The sequence below is a fragment of the Aricia agestis genome, chromosome 8, assembly GCF_905147365.1.
Source record: "Aricia agestis chromosome 8, ilAriAges1.1, whole genome shotgun sequence".
Taxonomy (NCBI): Eukaryota; Metazoa; Arthropoda; class Insecta; order Lepidoptera; family Lycaenidae; genus Aricia; species Aricia agestis.
The window spans coordinates 5,429,331-5,449,481 of NC_056413.1; the positions used below are offsets into that span (position 1 = coordinate 5,429,331).

At 34.9% G+C, this 20,151-nt stretch overlaps 2 protein-coding genes across 3 annotated transcripts; one reads left to right on the plus strand and one right to left on the minus strand.

Annotated features, from left to right (window-relative positions):
- Positions 1-1,231: 1,231 nt before the first annotated feature.
- LOC121729354 (mitochondrial import inner membrane translocase subunit TIM14) lies at positions 1,232-2,015 on the minus strand. The gene is made up of 3 exons (XM_042117832.1): positions 1,876-2,015; positions 1,540-1,779; positions 1,232-1,448 (listed from the first exon to the last, which is right to left on the minus strand). The coding sequence occupies exons 1-3, from the start codon at positions 1,876-1,878 to the stop codon at positions 1,332-1,334; spliced, it is 360 nt and encodes a 119-aa protein (XP_041973766.1). The 5' UTR covers positions 1,879-2,015; the 3' UTR covers positions 1,232-1,331.
- Positions 2,016-6,688: 4,673 nt separating this feature from the next.
- On the plus strand, positions 6,689-19,602 carry LOC121729908 (importin-5). Of its 2 annotated transcripts, XM_042118607.1 has the most exons (17): positions 6,689-6,843; positions 7,316-7,549; positions 7,942-8,084; positions 8,545-8,746; positions 9,257-9,382; positions 10,170-10,381; positions 10,930-11,161; positions 11,704-11,847; positions 12,293-12,412; positions 14,918-15,113; positions 15,479-15,631; positions 15,881-16,359; positions 16,836-16,976; positions 17,454-17,673; positions 18,017-18,317; positions 18,688-18,901; positions 19,180-19,602. In XM_042118607.1, exons 1-17 carry the CDS (start codon positions 6,763-6,765, stop codon positions 19,261-19,263), a joined length of 3,282 nt encoding a protein of 1,093 aa, XP_041974541.1. In that variant the 5' UTR covers positions 6,689-6,762; the 3' UTR covers positions 19,264-19,602. The 2 variants fall into 2 exon arrangements, with proteins under 2 accessions (XP_041974541.1, XP_041974542.1); XM_042118608.1 differs by lacking the exons at positions 6,689-6,843; positions 7,316-7,549 and adding an exon at positions 7,836-7,856.
- The last annotated feature ends 549 nt before the right edge of the window (positions 19,603-20,151 follow it).

Below are 20,151 nucleotides of genomic sequence, written 5' to 3' on the forward strand. Positions count from 1 at the left end.
GAGTCATGGCTATGTTATTATATAATATTGTTCTCTCCTGCAAATTGCAATGGATTTTTTAAAAGTTGTATTTCCTATAATAAACCAAAGGTTGCATAGCAATGACAATAAATGAAATGATAATATTATGTTATTCTTATTACTTACAAAGTTATCATAGTAGTTAAGTTTTTAACTAATATTTTTTTACATATCAGTGTATGTGTCATTATTTATTACTTTTGAATATAAAACTAATGATTTCTGTACTGGGTGTATGCTGTATTTATTTTTTATTTAATTTAAGTAATTTTACTGTAAATGATGTACCTCAGTACAGCATTTAGTCTGTAACATGTTTTTAGTATTTCAATTTTTAAAACACATCATAATAATTATGATTTTTTATTTTTTTAAGGTCATGTTTTAAGTGATTAAGTAATTATAATAATACGGCAAAAAAATTAAGTTACTATGCTAATTTATAATATTTATTACAAGCCAATTTGGTTTCATAATTTTGATACATATTAAGATTTTACTAGCCTTTATAGTATTTGAATTGTAATCAATATTTTTATTATTATTATTGTATACTTTATTAATAATAATTAATCTAAAAATATTAAGTTATGTTTATAATTCATATTATGCCCTGTTGTTAGAAGTGATTATGAAGAACAGTATAAGCATATTGTTTCCTACTGAAGACCCAGTAGTTATGTTGTTTATTAAAACAGAATTTTCATTACAATGAAAAAATTGATGTTAATGTTTATATAATATTTAGAATTGATAAAAGGCATAATATTATAATATTTAAAAAAGTTATGAATATTGAATACTTATTACAGTATCAGTACAGAGCACTTAAAAATTAATATTTTCATTGCATCTCTGCTTAAAATTATAAATGTATAATAAGGAAGACACTTAATGTGATTTTTAGTAAATCCTGGTTTTCAGACAGTTTTAACATCTTTTCAGTAGCACTCCGGTTAATTATATTTACGATAAATTGCTCAATTAAATTTTAAACAATTTATTTTTCTACGATAAACAATTACTGTGTTCACTCCATTATAAATATTTTCAACTAAAAAGAGCATAGATAGGTAACTATTGTAATAGTTTTATTCTGTTTCACTGCCTGGTGTGGTTTTAGAAAAAATACAGTACGTAAATAATAAAACTATAAGCAACTCAAGTTTTTTTTTTCTAAAATGAACCTCACAATGAAGAAAAATATTTTAGCAAAACAAATTTATTTACAATACCAATTCTAAGAAACTTAACACTAATGAAAAGCTACTAACTTTACATATAATTATAATTTTTATTTCTTGATAACATCATGATTTCCCACTTTCAAGTAAATCTTTTGCTTCGTTTATTTTAGCTGCAATGAGTGGAGAACCTCCTTTATCTGGATGATTTAACAACATTATCCTTCTGTGTGCTTCCCGAATCTGCAATTACCATATTTATTAAAATATTACATAAAACAAGGAGAAGGTAAGTGATGTTGTACTTTATGCAATAACTCAAATTATATTGTACCTTGGCTTTGCTAGCAGTTGGGCTTACGCCTAATATTAATGCTGCTTCCCTTTTTGTCATTTTAGGTTCAAAACCACCTTTGTAGTATTTAGAATTTGCTAGGCTTTCTGCATCAAACTTCGGGAGATTTTTAATGGCTTCCGAAAACTTAACAGACACATTGGGCATTTGTCTGAGTACATAACGCCCTGCAAATCCCACTGCAGCCATACCTAAACCAGCCACAATAATGGAACTAGCCTGAAAGAAAATTGTTCATTAGAGGTTATATGCCGTAGCCCGTAACATTTCGATGGCTTATCGCAAGCCATATCGATTGAATTATGACAAATTTACCATTTTCGGATTATTATGTTTCTGGTAAATAAAAAAATATAATCAATTATGAGTCATTATAATCTTTTCACGCAAATAATTAATACTAATTTCGCAATAATTTTCGTCACTCATCAGTTTTCACAGATTACTAGTGTATTTGTCAGTTTTCTTGATATTACAACCAAAGAGAATATAATCACTACGATTACAACTTTGACATTGTTTTGACTTTTGACAACAATTTGACAATGACCATCAATGACCCAATGAGTAAGGAAACAGATGGAGGCGACATAACTACAAAAAAGTGTGGCCGGCGCCATATTGCCAAGAACTAAACATGGCGGTCTATAGTGATGGGACACTCGGTTGATATTTGTCGAGAACATCCTGTCGAGAGCGTCCTGTTATATTACATATTATATTGATATCAAAAATGTTTTTTTATATTATATAAAAAAATATCATTTTTGCCTATTTTGTCTCTATGTATTATAGTACATAGAGACAAAATAGGCAAATATGTTTTTTATTTTTATATAGGAGCCTCCTTAATTTTAATAAAACTATTTAATTTATTTTAAGTTTATTAATTATTATTTAAGTTGCCATTATTGATATCGAGCAAAAATTACCAAAAAATCGGACAAATACTAGTTGTACTCGCGCACGAAGTGTTTACAGTTTATTTTAATTTTACCATCAATTATTATTATTATTATTAAAGTATGTATACAACTGAGTATTTTGTGAACATTTCAGGTGCCTATTTTTTTCGCGATATATCGAGACCGATATTGATATTTTTTCAAATATCGATATTTTCTTTCAATTTCGACATTCCTATAATACGACACTTTGACAGTTTATGTAGGTACCTCGGAAAACCGTAACATAAAATGGCGGACCAGCCACAGACCACAGTATTTTGATTTGGTAGAGACCATTATGCCGAGTCCACTTTTAAAAGTCAATGAATATTTTGACATAATTTTTTTCTTACTATGGCAATTCGGCTATATTATAATTTATAACCATGGCCAGTGTCAACTTAAATGGGCCCTTTAAGGCAGGGCTTCATTGCAAAAATTGAAATGGGGGTTCCACAGGGGTCTATATTAGGACCCTTCCTGTTTCTTATTTATATAAATGACCTGCCATTCTTAATTAAAGATAAACATGGAATAGTATTATTTGCTGATGATACATCTCTTACATTCAATATCAAACGGCTTAATGCGTGTTATGACGAAGTAAATAATGCTCTCTCAAAGATTGTACATTGGTTTAGTGTTAATAATCTTTTACTTAATAGTAAAAAAACAAAATGTATTAAATTCAAATTGCCCAATGTAAGGCAAACGGAAACCAATGTGCTTTTAAATGGTGATGTTATGGAGCTAGTGGATACAGCTGTATTTTTAGGTATTACACTAGACTCCAAGCTTCAGTGGGGCCCTCATATTGGTGGGTTGGCCGACAGACTCAGTTCAGCAGCATATGCAGTAAGTAAGATTAGATAATTTTCAGATGAAACAACAGCACGTCTAGTGTATTTTAGTTACTTTCATAGTATTATGTCCTACGGCATTTTGCTGTGGGGCAATGCTGCAGATATAAATACAATTTTTGTGCTGCAGAAGCGAGCTGTGCGGGCAATCTACAAGTTGGCCCGTAATACTTCACTTAGAGAAAAATTTAAGGAAACTGGAATCTTAACTGTTGCTTCTCAATATGTCCTATCAAATGTATTATATGTTAAAAAGAATATATATCAATTCACGAAAAAATGTGATACCCATGGGAGAAATACTCGTAATAAACATAAGCTTGAAATTCCGGTGACTAGACTTACTAAAGTCAAAAATTCTTTTAAAGGTCAATGTATGCGCCTTTATAATAAGATCCCAGAAAGCGTTCAAAATCTCTCAATTAATAGATTTAAAAAAGTTGTTAAAGAACGTTTGTGTACCAAAGCGTACTATAAAGTTACTGATTTCATGAATGATAGTACACCATGGGAATAAGGTCGCCCCCTGCAGAGCTGTTTCATTATAATATGTATAATAATTGTACATTCGTTGTATTTTATTTAGTCATAATGACACTGTTATTTTATAATATATTTTTTGTAATTTTCCATCTTTTTAGAAAAAGATGGCCCCGTGCGAGTTTCTTACGCCGGTTCTTCTCGCCGGGTTAGTTCCCGAACCGGTGGTAGGCATCTGTGTAGCCCCGACGTTCAGAGAATATTTGAAAAAATTTATTCTGAATAAAAAATTTTGAGTTTGAGTTATAACGTTATGGAATACCCGAAATTATATCGTTACGTACCGTTATTTCCTAATGGTGGCCAGGGCTTCATAACGTTATCGAATACCCGAAAAAATATAGTTACGTACCGGTATTTTCATAATGGTAGCCAGATAACGGTATTTTTTTATCGATATCTAGTAACATAACCAAAAAATATCGTTATGAAAATACCGTTAAATATAACGATATTTTCTGGTATCAGGTATGCGGTATGCGTCGTGCACCAAATCTCACTCGCAGCCCAACTTCCAACTTCCGAGCACCAGTTTTTATATACGTGGGAGAGCCATGCTTCGGCACGAATGGGCCGGCTCGACTGGAGAAATAGCACGTTCTCATAGAAAACCGGCGTGAAACAGACGACAGACAGACCGCGCGGCGGCGCGGGGCGGCAACTAGCCCTATTCTCCCTATCTCCACTAGAACGAACGTCCTGAACTGACTGCCTCCACCCGTTGTATGCTTTGTGTACCTACGCGGCGAGGATAGCTGCAGACATTGACGGGCAGACGCGGTATTTATTCCTTCGTGGACAAAAAGCTCGCCCCGCCCCATCGTCTGCAAAACAACAGAGCCCGTCCGGCAGCCAGCGCACGACGCACGTGCTGGCAAATGGCAATACAATAACTTACTATACAAACCATAAATTAGTAATATTTGAACAAAGATACTGAGCACTGAACTACTGACCATGTCATTCTCATTAGTAGTGATGCAACGGATCCCTGTTTCTGTTTCCGCAAGTGCGGAAGTTCCACGCGATTTACAACATCCGTTTCTGCTTCTGTTTCTGCAACTTTTATAACGGAGATTTACAACCGACGGCGGCCAAGTTACTTTTTATAAAATGTAACTTGCCACTACTAAATTTTGAATATTAATCAAAATATTTCCAGTTGCAAAGTTGTAATATTGTTTTCTATTTTTTTTTTTATTAAATAAGGGGGAAACGAGCAAACGGGTCACCTGATGGTAAGCAACTGCCGTTGCCCATGGACACTCGCAACATTAAAAGAGCTGCAGGTGCGTTGCCGGCCTTTTAAGAGGGAATACGCTCTTTTCTTGAAGGTTTGCAGGTCGTATAGGTCCGGAAATACTGCTGGTGACAGTTCGTTCCAGAGTTTTACAGTGCGCGGCAGAAAGTTACGCGAAAAACGCACTGTGGAAGACTTCTATAATAGATTTCTAATATATCTATTTCTAATCTAGATTTCGTGTATTTGATACCTAATAAAATAATGAAGAATTATATATTTTGTACATTTGTTTTTTTTTATATTATTTACACTTCCGTTACTGCATCCGTTTCCGTTTCTGCAAAAATTTACTTTTGACATCTGTTTCCGTTTCTGGTTCCGCTAAGGCACTTCCATTGCAACTCATTAGACGTCATTTTTCCTATAATATAATATACCTACTGGTCACCAGACACGTCTAGTTTAAGGATATATATAAGGTCAAATTCCGTACTACATCCAATTAAATTATGAAAGTACTAAATATGTAAAAAATTGGACACCCAGACACTTATTATTAATTATAATGATTTTCAATAATAGATTTTTAAAGAACTATTTGATATTTAATTATTATTGAACAAAATTTTGTTGTAATTTGACTACCGCAAATGGCGGCCAAGTGAGCTCGGCAAAGCTTTAAATGCAGGTGGCGAAAAAAGGAACTAACGCTGGCACATACAAAAACGACATAATATTTGACAGTTCTTCTTTACCAGCAGCGCCTCCGCCCAAGTTCATATAAAGTCTTGTCGCACCCTTCGAAGGATAATTTTCATAAATTTCAATTAGAAATATTTCCTCAGGATTACCGGTGAACCCACTTTTTTTTGGGCTTAAAAAATCGCAAATCGTACAAAGAAATTAATAAGCAGTTTTTTAGCTGTTTATCTTTGTTACAAAGTTCCCAATTCTGACGAATTCTCAAAAATTGTAACACTTCCGGCAAACATTACGTATGATAAATGGAAATTTGAAAATTAATTATTTCACTTAACTTGTCGGTAAGGTATTGATTTTTTGGTATCAATCGATGCAGGATGTTTTATTCTACTATATATTTCGAATTTAGGTCAGAATCTTTGAATTTATAAATGTTATATACATCCTTAATTTTGTGCATACTGCATACTGTACTGACTGATTAAATTAAGTACTTATTTTACAAAAGGTAACGTTATCAAAGAACATATATGTACCGTTATATATCCTATTTACCGTTATATTAACATTTACCGGTATTAATTCCAATTTTTACCGTTATTTCTAGTATCGAGTAAATTTTGCAGTAACTTTATTAAAAAATACCGGTATTTGAAGCTATTTTATTCTACTATGTACTTATTTCGAATTAAGGTCAGAATCTTTGAATTTATAAATGCTTACATCCTTAAAACGCATCTAGGGTACCTACTTATTATAGATTTGACATTTAGTTCACCGTGTAACGTACATCTAATAGGTTATATTAAAAAAATAAACTGGCAACACTATGGAGTGGCGTTCTCTTCGTTGTTGGTTGGTCACGTAAACTTCTATCAAAGAAAAACGGGCCTTTTCAAAGAGGTTCAACATGGCAGGAGATCAGGCGCAATTTTATCAACTACTAAATACACTATTGTCTACAGATAATGAAATTCGAATACAGGCAGAAGTAAGTTTAATTTGTTAATTATAAAATTGTATTTAAAATTCAGCAATATGTGCAATCTTATAAGTATTTCGCGTTAAAACTTTGCTGCAGCCTCGTGTCAAAACGTGGTCATGGAGGATAGTTTTAATTAAAGAAGTTGTTTCTGTTGTTAAATAGGATTATGATTAGCGGTTATACAATACCAGTTGTAGTATTTAATGTTGAAAGTTTATTTACAATTGTTTCACAAATTTTGCTGACTGAGCTTCGCTTAATTTAGCATAACCCTAACTCAATATTGGCGGCTATTACAATAATTTATTTTCCGTAGTCCGTACATGTATCGTACTACCGAACTCTACGTGCCCATTGATTGCGATACAATAATTGAAAATCTAAATCTAACAAAAAGAATTATCATAGGAAAACAGTGTTCAATACTTTTTTGCTTGTTTCTTACCACCGAAATATTCAAGTTTTTTTTTCTTTACAGGAAGCATACAACGGTATACCTACAGAAACGAAAGTAGCATATTTAGTTGGTGCGATACAAAATGCCGAAGTCGGAGAGGAGGGTCGCCAAACGGCTGCAGTGCTCCTGCGGAGGCTGCTCAGTGCTGAGTTCTTCGAGTTCTTCCCTAAGTTGCCGTTTGAACAGCAAGCGGTGCTCAGGCAGCAACTCTTACTTACACTGCAGATGGAAGTCAGCCAACAGTTACGACGGAAGGTTATTTACATTTATTCAATATCTAAAATTAGATTTTATAGAAACAAAGAGGGTCTGAGTCATCATGATTTAAATTTTTTACTATGTAACTATTGATTACATTATAAGTGCATTGGAACATAAAGTACCAATACATATTTTGTGTCTCTCCAAAGGGGATTCTAATGCCTTTGTTTTTCAAGTTTATATTATGTTCATCAATACTTTTGATTGGCAAACATAAACCAACCAACAACCCTGTGATAAACCTGTCAAAAATCTGTATAACTAGGCAAAATTCTATCAGTCATATACTGGTACATTTAAAGTAAAAAGTTACTTTCTATTTGATAGAGAATCACTTATTTTAACTGTTTATTCGGCCCTTAAACTTAACAAATGATTGTTTTCAGATCTGTGATGTGGTCTCAGAATTGGCCAGAAACCACATTGACGAGGATGGGGTCAACCAGTGGCCCGAGTTTCTGCAGTTCATGTTTAACTGTGCAAGCTCACCGGACTCTAACATGAAGGAAGCTGGCATAAGGATGTTCACGTAAGCAAATTTTCAAATTCACAAAATCATTTATCTGTGCTACATGCACAATTTGTCTAATTATGTATATGATAATTGATAACATAATTAGTCTAATATTCATATAGAAAGTCATAAAATAATGATTTGAAACTTGATTAGCAATAAATATCAAAACATTAGAAACTAGAGTAATAACTAAGCTATGAAGATAGTTTAGTATCAACATGTTTACAGCTTATCTCTTCTATATTTGTAACTGGTAATCTGGGAGATATGAATCATGAGGACATTAAGTGTACATCTGATTGCCAAGGTCACACAAATTTGCCAATATACGAGTGACCTTGACAGGGTTATTAATATTTTGCCCATTTAAATTTTGCCCAGATTTGTTTTATGCTCTTTGAATTTATACTTGTGTTTTCCTTGTAATATTTTAGTACATTATTAGACATTCTAATTGTATATTGTATTTTAGATCTGTACCAGGAGTTTTCGGCAATCGTCAAAATGAAAACTTGGATATTATAAAGAGGATGCTACTGTCAGCCCTGCTGCCAAATGAACCAGAAACCCTGAGGATGCAAGCTGTAAAAGCTGTGGGAGCATTTATTCTGTTGCACGACAAGGAACCAGCAATACAGAAGCATTTTAGTGAAGTTCTGTTGCCTTTGATGCAGGTAATAATTCTGTTTCATGTTTCGCTTGCAGACTGTTAAGTTATCCTCTTATGAATATTAATAAATGATTTTAGTAATACAATTGTATCTAGACAAATGGTATTATTTACTAATACCAGGGTTAAATAACTAAGTATGATTTCAATGCTTTAAATATTTGGTGGTTTTATAATTCATAGCTTCACATAAAATGCACATAAACTCCTACGTGGGAATTTCCTATGAAATGTTTCACTGCTATAGTGTGCAATATAAAATTGGGGATTTCGCTAACACCACAATTACATAGAGTGGAGTTTGATAGTAACCCTCAAGACAAATTATTTAGTTAGTCTTCTCCATTTTGTTTTCACTCTATATTTCCTTGTGCTACACAAGAATTAAATATCTGCAGAATATGCAACTGATGCCACAATTACGGTGCCACCATAAAGATCAAATCATACTAGATAGATGATAATTCTTTCATATTATAATGTTTTTAACATGATGTATCATGTAATTTTTTAGGTGGTTGTGCAATCAATAGAAAAGGCTGATGATGACTCTGCGTTGAAAGTTCTTATTGAGTTGGCTGAGACAGCACCAAAATTCCTCAGACCACAAGTAGAAGCCATCTTCCAAGTTTGCATCAAGGTAATTTAAATTTTTCTGCTGGGCTTATATGTATTTTATTATTATCTTAAAATTTTTAAACAGATTCTCATGCCAGTTCTTGTCAGTGGGTGTGATCTGCAAGCTGTTTGATCTTAATGACCTTGGCCTTGCTTTGACATTCAGTACTGTCTAATGATTTATCCTTACTAATATTATTAATTATAAAGTAAAATATTATAATGTGAAAGTAGTTAGTTTGCCTGTTAGAACAGACAAAGAGAAATCTCTCTATGCCTAATGACTGGTATGAAACTTTGTATATAAGTACCTGGATGACCGAGTTTTGCTCGGTATAGCAAACACTCACTTAGCTTTATGTGTTGTTGTGTCGTTAAAGCAATTAGTTGCTCACAAAATAGTATTATTATTCGCCAATAGATGTCAGGAAGAGTCATATTTTTCAGTTTATTGATTATCGATAAAACACGAATAAAAAGACATTTTCTAAAAATGATTCCTAGCTAGATCGATTTATCGCCTCCAAAACCCCCTATGTACTAAATTTCATGAAAATCGTTGGAGCCGATTCTGAGATTCCATTTAAAAAGATATACAAGAATTGCTCGTTTAAAGATATAAGATATGGATTCTTTTGTATATTATTAATTATTATGCATATATGTAGACAGTATTTATATTACACAAAAATATATGATATTATGTGTGTTCGTGGTACATGAATTTGTATGCGAATAAAGTAGTGAGTGAGATCTAGTATAAACTAAATTGTTTTTTTTGTTATTCAAGTAAGTTAAATATATTCTAGGTGATTGCTGATGTAGACGCCGAGTCAAATTGGCGTCAGCTGGCGTTGGAGACTTTAGTGACGTTATGTGAGACAGCACCAGCCATGGTTCGAAAAGTGGTACCAAATGCGGTACAAGCATTGACACCCTTGGTGTTGGAAATGATGTGTGAGTTGGACGATGAACCTGATTGGTCGCTTCAAGATGATGCTGCTGATGATGACAATGAAGAGTAAGTATATTTTAACTTAGAATCTTAACATATAATATGAAAAATCTTCATTGAATACACTTCTTTAATGCCACTAAAAATCCTTATATGAATTGATTAAAATGTAGTAAGATTTTGATATTTACGACAATTCTACTTACAACACCTAAATATGACCTGTGAAACCCAATAAAGTTGGCCTAATTTTTTAAACCAGATTATGTGGGTGAGAATGATTCAGCAATTTGACCCACAATGATGTAAGATCCATTTAATTAGCATGGTAATCTGCAAATTACAGTGTGAATAGCGATCTTACAAGAGCAACATCAAGATAATTAGCACTGTGTGTTCCTTATACACAACAGTGTCAGTCCCTTGATGACATGTTTACAGAAAAAGCTTAATGATCTATACTTAGTAGGAATTTCCCATTTTAGATATAACTAAATGTTATCAGAAGATAAAGTCACAGTTATTGGGATATCCATATATTTTATTTGACACTTGAAACAATAAATTATAATTAGCTGACATGTTCTAATATTATGTATCCTAATGTATTTCAGGAACTATGTAGCCGCCGAATCAGCTTTAGACCGTATGTGCTGCGGCCTCGGTGGCAAGATAATGTTGGGCCTCATAGTAGGACAGGTCCCAGTGATGTTGAACTCAGAGGACTGGAAAAAGAGGCACGCTGCCCTCATGGCGGTGTCGTCAGCCGGGGAGGGCTGCCACAAGCAGATGGAACAGATGCTGGATCAAGTGGTCTCTGCTGTACTCAACTATCTTACAGACCCTGTGAGTATTTTTGTCTTCCTTTGTATATTTTACATTTTAGTGGTTAGCTCCCAGCAATATTGAAGGGTATTTTCCCGTCAGGCGCCGCTCCGTATCGCGTATAGTAGTATAATATTTTAGTTGAAGTGGGTTATTGTTCTTTTTCCATGCAACGCAGTTAAGTAATAAAATAAGAGTGTTGTTCGATATTGAACCTGATGAATTATAATTCTGTTGCTTATTTTCATCAAAACTCATATGCACATAAACTCCTACGTGGGAATTTCCTATGAAATGTTTCACTGCCATAGTGTGCAATATTAAATTGGGGATTTCGCTAACACCACATTTACATAGAGTGGAGTTTGATAGTAACCCTCAAGACATTTTTTTTTTTTTAGATTCAGATTCTTGTTAACATAAAGAATATATTACAAGTAGGTATGTACAAAGGAATTCATCGAGGGAAACATGAATGTTGCATACCAAAAACACCGCAGACATTTTCGCGTCATAAAATTATATAAGTTGTACTTCATAATAAAATTTCTTGCTTATTTCAGCATCCTCGCGTCCGTTACGCAGCTTGCAATGCAGTTGGGCAGATGTCAACTGATTTCGCGCCAATTTTTGAGAAGAAATTTCATGACAAAGTAGTACCTGGCCTATTGTTGGTACTCGAAGATAATGCCAACCCCAGAGTTCAGGTAAGAATTTGCACAATAGCTGTTAATATAAGGCTGCGGCCAAACCTACGCGTCAGTAACGCGGGACGCGGGACGGGAGCGTCTGCAATGCGAAACTGGTGTGCACACCTGCGCAACTACGGTGCGAAACCGTACATTATTCCCGCTCTGCCGACGCGAACGTCCCGCGTTGCAGACGCTCCCGCTTCGCAGTGGCTTTGCTCGCGTTGCCGGAAGCTTAAGAATTTAAATGTGACAGTTGATTAAGCTAGGTATTGAATTAATTCAAACAGCCATTCTTACAATTTGAAGTTTAGATTATTTTTTTATTCATCTTTTTTATTTATAGGTTATGTTGCTGTAGCTTTAGTAATAAGATACTGAATGAATTCAATGTGCAATTCTCATAATTTTATTGTCAAATTTTATTTTCTATCCTATTTCAATGTTTTTTTTTAATTTACAGGCTCATGCTGCTGCAGCTCTAGTAAACTTCAGTGAAGACTGTCCTAAGCCCATATTGACACAATACTTGGGACCCTTGATGAGCAAACTGGAGGCCATCCTGACTGCTAAATTCAAAGAGGTAATAAATAATATAATAGACTAATTAATAACTGGCTGTTCCCCTCGATTTCATAATAAAATTTATCAGCTGACTAATTATGGCCCTGTATTCCCAAAAACGGACGATTTTCAAGATTTAAAAGTGACAGTAGACACAAAAATATAGTAATTTAAATTCGGAAAAAAATATATGTTTTAGTTAAGGATCTAACACAGTGGAATTTATATTCTATTACACAATATCATGAACTTCCCTCGATAGAAAAAAACCCCAAACTTACCTCTTCTTTTAACGAATTTTCCATACTATGTCCAAATTATTTGGAATTTTCAGATAATTTTTGCACAGAATTAAAGACAAAGAATATATCTAGGGCGATTCGTTCTTTTGACTCGATTTAATTGATGTATAAAAAAACGACGATCAAAAAACTATAAAATAGCAGGTTCGGCTGGTACGCTTTCAGTCACACACTTTTTCCTCAAAAAAGGAGCCTTCCTTTCGTGTAGTCTGCATCGTATCTAAACACGCATGTAATCACTACCTGTGTTACTTATAAACCGAGTATAAAAGTTATACTCAGAATTAACTTGGAATAATCAAAATCGCGACTCATAAACAAGGTACAACTTAAACCTAGTATAAGGTTGGTGTAACTCCCATACAAAAGTTATACCATCGTTATACCAACCCCAGCCCTAGTTTAACGTCGGTATAACTTGGGTTGACAGTTCATATTTCGTAATATATAGCCTTAAACAGTATATTTTCATGAATAAAAATTTTATAATAAGTGATTCGAATAAATCTTTGAGTAGGTAATAAAATACATGTACTTAGGTATCAGTGATAATAAAATAACCATTAAATAAACCATTCAGATCGATACAAGAAGTGAAAAATAGTAAGAAAAAATTCGTTTAAAATATCGCTTTTCTAAACATGGTGTCCTATTTATAAATCGACTATTATGTATTTGATGATTTTGATGGCGCAATATCAATGTAGCAAAGTATTTGAAGCAGTAGAAATTATCTAAATCTCTTTTTTTTTATTATGGCGCTACAGCTAATAAACCAAGGCCAAATCGAGAAATAGCAGGAAAACTATTCTTGTTACAATTTTAACAGCATCATTTTTATTCTATCGTCAAGTCCAAATTCAGAGTCTAAATAAAAGTCCATGCAGTTACTGTTAAAGAATCAAGTCAGTTGCCTCCAACGATATCAAAATACTACTACTATTACTACGTTCTTATTCTATGGTTGCCTCAGTAAATTAGTATAGTCTGTCAAGAAAGTAAAGAAATTAAAAAGTGGCAACATCGTAGTGTCTTCCCTTTTTTCTTAGATTGATTTGAAAGCGATGATACTATGATGTTGCCACTTTTTTATTTCTTCACTTTCTTGACAGGCAATACTTAGTAGTTTTTGGAAGTTGTATCAAGTCTTGCCCACACTTGTGCATTATTATGAATATCAATTAGTAATGAAAAAATATTCCACCAATATTCCACATTAAAAACTCAGATACTTAACACAATTTTAGGAAAACAATACAAAAACACTTCACTCTTTCATATTATTCCCGGCAAAACCCCCATCTGTTGATTTATAGTTAACAGCTGTTAACAGAATTCACAGACAAAAACCAACTTTTTACTTTGTTTTATCTAATAGTATTGTCTGTTTGCGGCGTTGCCGTCTTGTGCATCGGGAATAGTGGTGGTATAGTTATGACAACCATATACTGAGATGAGTTAGAAAATAATCTTGGGTTATTCCTAATTTATACCGAGTATAACTATTCCTAGTTTAAGCTTGGAATATCCTAAGGATAAACAATTTTTATAAGTAACACTGTAAAATGCTTCCATGGTTCTCTGGTTAAGAGAGTGGCTCTTGACCGGAGGTCGTGGGTTTGATTTCCGCGTGGGGAACATGTTATTTCCAAGTTTGGTTATACACTCATACAATAACAATAATTACTCCTGCGTAACTGGCCGGGTTTCAATGAAATGTGCCACCATCACCAAATCCGGTGTGGGAGTTATTATAATAACTATGCAGTAGTAACAAGTGCAAAGAAAATTAAGTGTTCAATTTGTGAAAAATATGGCATTAGTTGAAGTTTATATTTTGTGTCCAAACTTTATTGGGGTTGTAGTTAGAGTGTTTGTCTTACTCCAATGTTCGTTAGTAACTGCACTATTACAATGGTGAATTTACTTCCATAACATTGGAAAATTATATGTGGCATTTGCTGCCTGCTTATCTGCTATAGATAATTGGGCATCTCAGTTCACACACATTCAAATACTTACAATAATTTTTTATGGGTTACTACAATATAATAAAACTATTACTGTAATATTTCTGCTTTTATAGACATTCATAGACACTGAATATATTATAATAATAATTTTAGAATGTGTAGAGTTGAAGAATAAGATGTACATGATAAAAATTCACTCCTACTTTAGTCTAGTAAATGCATAATTAAAAATATGTTTTTATTTTTCAGTTGGTAGAACGCGGTACGAAACTGGTGTTGGAGCAAATCGTAACAACAATTGCATCAGTTGCTGACACAGTCGAAAAAGATTTTGTCGAATATTACGACCGCCTTATGCCTTGCTTGAAATACATCATAGCTAATGCTACAACTGACGAACTAAAGATGCTTAGAGGAAAGACCATTGAGTGTGTCAGTTTGATTGGTAAGTTCACATGTTACAGCAATTTAACTATCAAAATTGTGAGGTAAAAAAATGTTAGGTCAGATTTTAGTTACGCCTTATTTGTGAAAAATGTAATAGAATGTCTTCTCTTTGTCAGTACAAAAATAGCAATGTTATTTGTTGTAAAGTAATGCAATGTATATATCCAATGTTCGTTAGTAGCTGCACTTCTATAGTGAAATTACTTCCATAACATTGGGAGAGTATTTGTGGCATTTGCTCCGTTTTTATCTGTATAGATACTTACGGATCTCAGTTCACTAACAAGCATTTTTTCACTATAATAATATTATAATATATAATTTCTGGCTGAGAATGTCTACATGAGGAGTTATGTTTCACAGGTTTGGCTGTTGGAGAGGAGAAATTCATAGCTGATGCATCAGAAATCATGGATTTACTTCTGAAGACACACACAGAGGGAGAACAGCTGCCCGCTGATGACCCACAGACATCTTACTTGATCTCCGCATGGTCAAGAATTTGCAGAATTATGGGTAAGATTTTTAGTAAACTGATTGTGCAGTACCCATAGGAAGGGCTTTAAGAATCAGAAATTCCGTAACGAAAAAACCTAACATACTTTACTCCGACCGGTGCAATTATAATTGCATAGGTTGATAAAAAATGCTATGCAATAGCTTTACCGCGGCAGTCCCAGAGTGCCACACGTATTTTTTTTACTATACATAGTAAAACTTGTTTTAAGACCTGAAAAATTATAAATGTTTTCCTTTTTTTTCCAGGCAAAAAGTTTGCTCAATATTTACCAATGGTAATGGAGCCAGTAATGAGAACTGCTGCCATGAAGCCAGAGGTGGCTCTGCTCGACAATGATGACCTCGAGACAATTGAGGGAGACTTGGACTGGCACTTTGTGACACTAGGAGAACAACAGAACTTCGGAATTAAGACCGCGGGTCTCGAAGATAAGGCGTCCGCGTGTGACATGCTCGTTTGCTATGCTCGTGAATTAAAGGAAGCATTCGCTGAGTATGCTGAAGATGTCGTTAAACTAATGGTACCGATGCTGAAGTTCTACTTCCACGACAATGTTCGAACGGCAGCCGCGGAATCCCTGCCTTATCTGCTCGAGTGTGCCCGTATTAGAGGACCCCAGTATATTCAGGGCATGTGGGCGTACATTCTGCCGGAACTGCTCAAGGCAATCGATTCGGAACCAGAGCAAGAGGTTCAGGTGGAACTTCTCAACAGCCTTGCTAAGGTAATTATTTAAGGTGTCCATTAGACGGTCATGCCCTGGTAAGTCCATTCCATCAATCATGACTTTCGTTTGGCTGTTGGTGAGTATTGGAATTAATTTCATGTTACACAGTTATTCCGACTGATTGTCATACGCAAAACTTCACAAAGAATACTCGTTCTCACGCAAGATAATAATTATGGACGACTGACTGACTGACGCGTGATTGACGAAATGACATTAGACATTTACTCAAAAGTCATGATTGATACCGTGTAACGGATGCTTAAGGCACTGGCAACTTACTGTTTGGCTGAAGAATATTGACAATAACCTAAATACAAAATAGAATTAGTTGTCCTGGCTTGGTTCTAATTTAAATATTGACTAAAAAGCCAATGAAACAGTAAACAGCCGCGTGATTGGTCATTTTTGATACTACCCAGATGATTTGTATCCAAAATTCCAAACATACTAATCAGTGTTACGATTTTCAGTGCATTGAGTTGCTCGGTGCTGGATGTCTGTCGGACGAAATGATGGCCGAGGTCCTACGCATTCTGAACAAACTCCTCACTGAGCACTTCGAGCGCGCAACGGAACGTCGCCAGAAACGCGCCGACGAGGATTACGATGAGGTAAGTTCCTTTAAACGTAATTTATGAAAAAAGAACTGGTTTTAGATTATTTCTAATTTGACTTGATAATTTGCTTGATACAGATTATGTAAATGAATGTATCCATATGACGATTTATGTGATACAGATTTAATTTGAGGCATTTACATTTTACACATCATGTTTATGCCTCTAAAGTCCCCAGTACACTCATTGGACTAAGAACTCCTTATTTTTATTTTATTTTACGAAATTCGGAAATCTTATGGCTATTGGCTAAACACAAGATCATAATATACAAATGAAAAAAACAAAAAGGCCACACAATATTTCACATAAATAAGAGAAGAAAAAACTTGACACATAATATATGGAGTCAGTGGTTAACAACAATAAAATATATAAAATAATATGGTAAAAACAATACATTGAGGTAAATGAGGTATGATACAGATTAAGAATAAAATGTAAAGGATTTTTAACACATTTGTTGTTTAGGTTGTAGAGGAGCAGTTGGCCGACGAAGACAATGAAGACATCTACGGCCTGTCCCGCGTCGCCGACGTGCTCCACGCCCTAATGTCCGCCTACCACGAGAGCTTCTTCCCGCATCTGGACTCGCTGCTGCCTCACCTGGTGCAACTGCTCGCACCGGGCCGCCCCTACGCCGACAGACAATGGGCGATATGTATATTCGACGACGTCATAGAGTTTGGGGGTAAGTTCAGGCGTTTCCCCCTTTAAGGGCTTTATTATCCCAACTAGAATCTAGTTACTAGATAACGCCCGGAACTCCGTTGCGTTAAATGTCGTTTATCGTGCGGAAACCGTCAATTTTTCCGGGATAAAAACTATCCTATGTCCTTTCCTGGAACTCAAAGAATCTCCATACCAAATTACAGCTAAATCGGTTGAGCTGAATGGGCATGCAGAGGTCACAGAGAGACACATTTACATTTATAATATTTGTATGGATTTCATTTTGGTTGTTCTTTGTTTTTAGTTTAGCAAACTACAGGATCTACATGATGAAATTACGAAATACACTCTTTCGCTTTCAGGACCCGCTTGCGTTAAATATCAGGACATATTCTTGGAACCCATGCTTAACGGACTACGCGAAGCGGAGCCAGAAGTGCGGCAGGCGGCGGCGTACGGCTGCGGCGTGCTCGCACAGTTCGGCGGGCCACAGTTCGCCGCCGCCTGCGCCCGCGCTGTGCCCCTCCTAGCCGCACTCATAGCTGAACCCGCCTCCCGCTCCGTCGAAAACCTCAACGCTACCGAAAACGCAATATCCGCAGTCACGAAAATCATCAAATACAATCACTCTCAAATCAATAGAGACGAAATTATAAGGCATTGGTGAGTTAATGCTCTGAAGACATTGAACTGCACAAACATCCTACTATACTACTCGACGGTCTTTTTCAATGGAAAAGTTGTATAAAAAACAATTTACCAAGCACTGATAATAAGAACAGCTCCGTGCGTAATTTATTGTGATACTTTAGGCTTAATTTATACACTAGCGCGGAATGGACTGGAATTTCGCTTTTGACATAAAATTCATTATGCTATGTACAGTTTCGTGGCAAAAAGTCGCTTTCATTCCATTCCGTGGGCAGTGTATATTGAGCCTAAGAAGGAAGTTTTATTTGTGAATTTATTCATAAGTGCTAACAAGATATTATAAACGAATAGCATAATAAAAACATATTGTAACAATTCTCAGGCTGACTTGGCTGCCCGTCACCGAGGACACGGAGGAGGCGCCGCACGTGTACTCTCTGCTGTGCGAGCTGGCGGCGAGCGGGCACGAGGCGCTGGCCACGCCCGACGCGCCGCAGCGGGTCATCGCGACGTTGGCCGAGGCGTTCCTCCGTGACGCCGTGCCCAACGACAACCCAGTGTTCGCGCAGATGGTCGCACTCGTCAGACAGATACAGGTAACTTATTGTACTATGTTGTAAATTTTAGTGTATTTTTTGCTACTTTCGTTGTCTCTATTATATTTGATAATTGATACTTGCAAAGCAATTTACAAAATTTGTTTTCTACCTACAAAGTGATTTTTTTTCTTTTTGGAACTTAAAAATGAATGCGCTCCAAAATATATATAAAAACTAAATGTCTACTTCAAAAATCTGCTGTTACATACAAAAGTGCCTTTTCTTCAAATCTATGCTTATCAATAATGTTTCTTAATAATTGTTTTAATTTTCAGGGGAATGCGGAGATGTTCAACTCGTGTCTAATGCAGCTGAGTAACGAGCACAAGGAAGCTCTGAAGGTCGCGCTCTCCACATAATCTAATCGCCTGAACTTATATTTATTCCCGCCATGTTGTCCAATCACTCATCGGTCGCCATCACACGTCCACAAGAGCCCTCATTACTTTCGGAATATTTAACCACCATTTAATATATAACCGCTAAAACTGAATGTTTGTGTAAATTCTATTTGAATGTCTAACCCCTTTAATGCTCGCTAGTTAGGAACTAGATAAAATTATTGACTTATACGAGAATGAATTTACCCTTTCCTTTTGAGGATCATTTTTCTTTGATCTCAAATTAATTTCTTGGGCTAAAATTGCTGTGATATATTTTATACTTCTGATAATCAACAAAAAATGAAAGCCTCTGATGTTAATGATTTTACAAATCTAGGTGCATAGTCCAGTGAGTTCCGCTTCGGATGTGTAAATTAGTTACATAGTAATGTACTTCAGCATAGCAGAGTTGACTTCAATAATGGACTATCGCATTTATAGTGTTCGTTTCGGCTGCGTTTGAATTCTGGTAGCTGTGTCTCATCGAGATTGTCTGTTTATAAAATGATAATTTTATTCATGAAAATATATATAATATTATATTATATATACATTTTCTTTGTTTAACTAAAATAAAAGTTATTGACATTATACTTGTTTTTCTTTATTTAAACTTTTACACACTATGCAAATCCTTCATATTTCTTTTCTTATTTTACTTGCATATTTACGGTACTTAAATAATAGAGATGATGAGGCCAGGCGTAATTTTTTATGACTCATCGTGTCGCTTCGATTCTGCGCCAATGTGAGTTAGATCAAGAGAAGGAAAATCAAGAATATGCTTATAATGCAGTGGTACTCAACATTTTTAAAGTAGGCCAAAAAATTATTTCTTAAACAAAATTCGTCCTCTTCCGTCAT